Source organism: Heliconius melpomene, chromosome 4, assembly GCF_056956725.1.
Source record: "Heliconius melpomene rosina isolate 202511_hmr_F chromosome 4, ASM5695672v1, whole genome shotgun sequence".
Classification (NCBI taxonomy): Eukaryota; Metazoa; Arthropoda; class Insecta; order Lepidoptera; family Nymphalidae; genus Heliconius; species Heliconius melpomene.
Window position 1 is genome coordinate 7,202,851 of NC_140392.1, and position 3,108 is coordinate 7,205,958.

Consider the following 3,108-nt stretch of genomic DNA (forward strand, 5'->3'; position numbering starts at 1 on the left):
CATTGTACTTACAAGAAAGTTGTCAGAGTTTTAAGAAACATAAAAGAATATTGTAAACAGCTTAGCTAAAGCTTTGTTTAGCCTTTTGTTTGTGTTTGAGGACTTTATTTTAACGTTGATACTCATGCCAATATGATTCGTTGATGTTATTATATATATAATATTCTATTTTAGTATTTTTTTACCTTCAAGCTGTCTCCTTAATATATAAAATATATTTTTTATTATTATGTATATTTGCCTAATTTAAAAAAAAAGAGGTACAAAAATTTACTTAACACAACATTGCCCTAACAAAATGGAAAAAACAATGGAATTATTATTACAAAAAATTGACGAAAAGCTTAACCAACAAACAGTTGCTATAACAAATTCAATAACAAGAAATGTGATGGAGGCGTTAGACGAAAAAATGAAATTAATTGTGGAAGAGAACCAAGTACTTAAAAGTAGAATTACGGAATTAGAACAAAAACTTCACAACGTCGAAAAAGAAAAACGGAAGAACAACCTTATCTTTTTTGGAATTTTAGAAATGAAGAAAACAGAGAGCGAACTGGTAGAATATATGAAGGAACTCATTGTAGGCATGGGAATTAATATGGATAATTATGAGATTAGCAATGCATATAGAATTGGAAAGTGGAAAGATAATAAGAACCGCCCAGTTATTGTTTCCTTTACTACAATTTGGAAAAAACGTATGGTACAGAAAAATAAATCAAAGCTTCCTCTAGGAATATATATTATGGAAGACTACACCAAGGAAGTACTAGAAAGACGGAAGCAACTACAGGGACAACTTGAAGAAGAAAGAAAGAAAGGAAAAGATGCATTTTTGGTACAGGACAAACTGATAGTAAAAGATCCAATGGATAAAAATCGCGAAAAAAGGAAACGAGAAACATCAGGGTCGCCAAGCTCGTCGTCATCGGCACAAAATAAAATAAATAAAATAAATAAATCACCATACCCACCTACCAAGTCAGCTGATAAAGATGTTATTAAGCCGGGCATACTTAATTTTGTGGAAAGGAAAAGACCAGCTTTAAAAGATGGAACTTCAAAAAACTAAATACTATGTACACTCGCAACCTAAATAAATTAAAAACAATATATAAAACAAATTTTACAATAAGCACCCCAAGCCGGCCGGTCACCGTGGGGGAAGAAGACCGCTACCCCCCGAATAAAATACAAAAGTATATCCGTGCAGAAACTGCACACAAAAATAAACAATATATATACATTGCCACATTTAACACCTTAACCCTAAGAACCAATGTAAGCTTGACGGAACTGATAATTGCACTATCAAATATAAAGTGGTCAATAGTAGGACTAAGCGAAGTTCGACGCCATGGCGAGGCTATAGAAGATCACGGTAATTTTATATTCTACTACAATGGAGTCACACCTGGACAATTCGGGACAGGATTTCTTGTCCAAAAAGCACTGAGTTCATATATCGACGAATTTATAGGAATATCCGAACGCATTACAATACTCAACTTAAAACTACCTAATACTGAGATGTGGTCAATTATGCAAGTCTACTCTCCAACTGAGCAATCCAACAAAACAGAAATAGATGATTTTTATGCTATGGTAACAAAGTCAATAAAACTCCATACTCACAATAACTTAATTGTAATGGGGGATTTCAATGCAAGAACAGGCAATAGAGTAGACGGCGAAGAGGTTGTATTAGGTCCATACTGTTCAGGGAAAAGGACTAGAAACGGTGGAAAACTTTTGCACTTTGCGTACGAAAATAATTTAAAAATACTTAACAGTTTATTTAAAAGTCGGGACAGTAATAGGTGGACATGGATATCTCCAAATGGCCGCTACAAAAATGAAATAGATTACATCCTTACTAACAAAAACAAACAATTTCAGGACTGCCGAGTTATAAACAACCTAAACTTTAATAGTAACCATAGAATGGTGAGAGCCAAATTGTTACTTAACTCATGTAAAAAAGCCAGACCATTTAAAGTAAAACAAACCTGGGGAAAGACACGGGATAATAACGATAACTTAAAGGCAAAATTAAAAAACTTCACAGATTGCACAAAAGATTTAAATACACAATGTAAATATAACAAACTTGAAGGAATTTTGGAAAATAAAACAAGTATCTCAAGGAAAAGGCAAAGTACCACAAAATGGTTCACAAAAAAAACGATAGAACTCCTTCGAACTAGGGCGGAATTAATATCTTTGGTTAAGAAAACAAAAAGGACTAGACAACAGATAGCTGAGACAAGCAAAGAAATAAAGAGTAATATGCGAAGAGACCGACAAAAATATAGGCTGGGTTTATTAGAGAAAAGTATTCAGGGAACGGGAGGTATAAAAAAGGCAACTAAACAGCTAATTGGAAAAGTGGAATGGATACCCAATATTTCTGACCAACAAAGAAAAAGAAAAACAAGACGTCCAGAAATTATGTCAATAGCCACTGAATTTTTTCGAAATTTGTACACAAAACAAAACGAAAGCCAGTTAATAGACCTTACTGGAGGAGATCGTGTACCAGATATATTACCCGCAGAAGTAGAAAAATCAATAAGGACTCAAAAAAAGGATAAAGCTCCTGGATCAGATGGCATTGTTAATGAAACACTAATTGAAAACATGACACAACTTGTACCAATATTAACATCCATCTTTAATGAAGTATTGCAAACTGAAGTCATACCTGAACAATGGATAATGTCTACAATAGTATTGCTTTATAAGAAAGGAGACAAAAATAACATAAATAATTACAGACCTATCAGTCTGATGTCAAATATCTATAAAGTCTTTGCTAAAGTAATTCTCAACAGAATATCTAAGACATTGGATGAATGCCAGCCAAGAGAACAGGCCGGATTTAGGAGTGGTTACTCAACTATTGACCATATCCACGTCGTAAAACAATTATTTGAAAAGGGCAGAGAATTTAATATGACTTTTTATTGTTGTTTTATTGACTACAGCAAGGCATTCGACTCATTAGAGCATAACAGCATATGGCAAGCACTGAAAAATCAAGGGGTAGAAAATCAATACATTCGCATTCTTGAGTACATTTATAGGAACAGTAAAGCCAAAATC

General features: G+C 33.4%; 1 protein-coding gene across 1 annotated transcript; it reads left to right on the forward strand.

The window, feature by feature from the left end:
- The first annotated feature begins 262 nt into the window (after positions 1 to 262).
- On the forward strand, positions 263 to 2,170 carry LOC146539597 (uncharacterized). Its single transcript, XM_085208442.1, has one exon. The coding sequence runs from the start codon at positions 299 to 301 to the stop codon at positions 1,073 to 1,075; it is 777 nt and encodes a 258-aa protein (XP_085064568.1). The 5' UTR covers positions 263 to 298; the 3' UTR covers positions 1,076 to 2,170.
- Positions 2,171 to 3,108: the final 938 nt, after the last annotated feature.

Bases quoted from the DNA above. Each gene is read 5' to 3' on its own strand.
- LOC146539597 (XM_085208442.1), top strand. From the start codon at position 299: ATGGAAAAAACAATGGAATTATTATTACAAAAAATTGACGAAAAGCTT.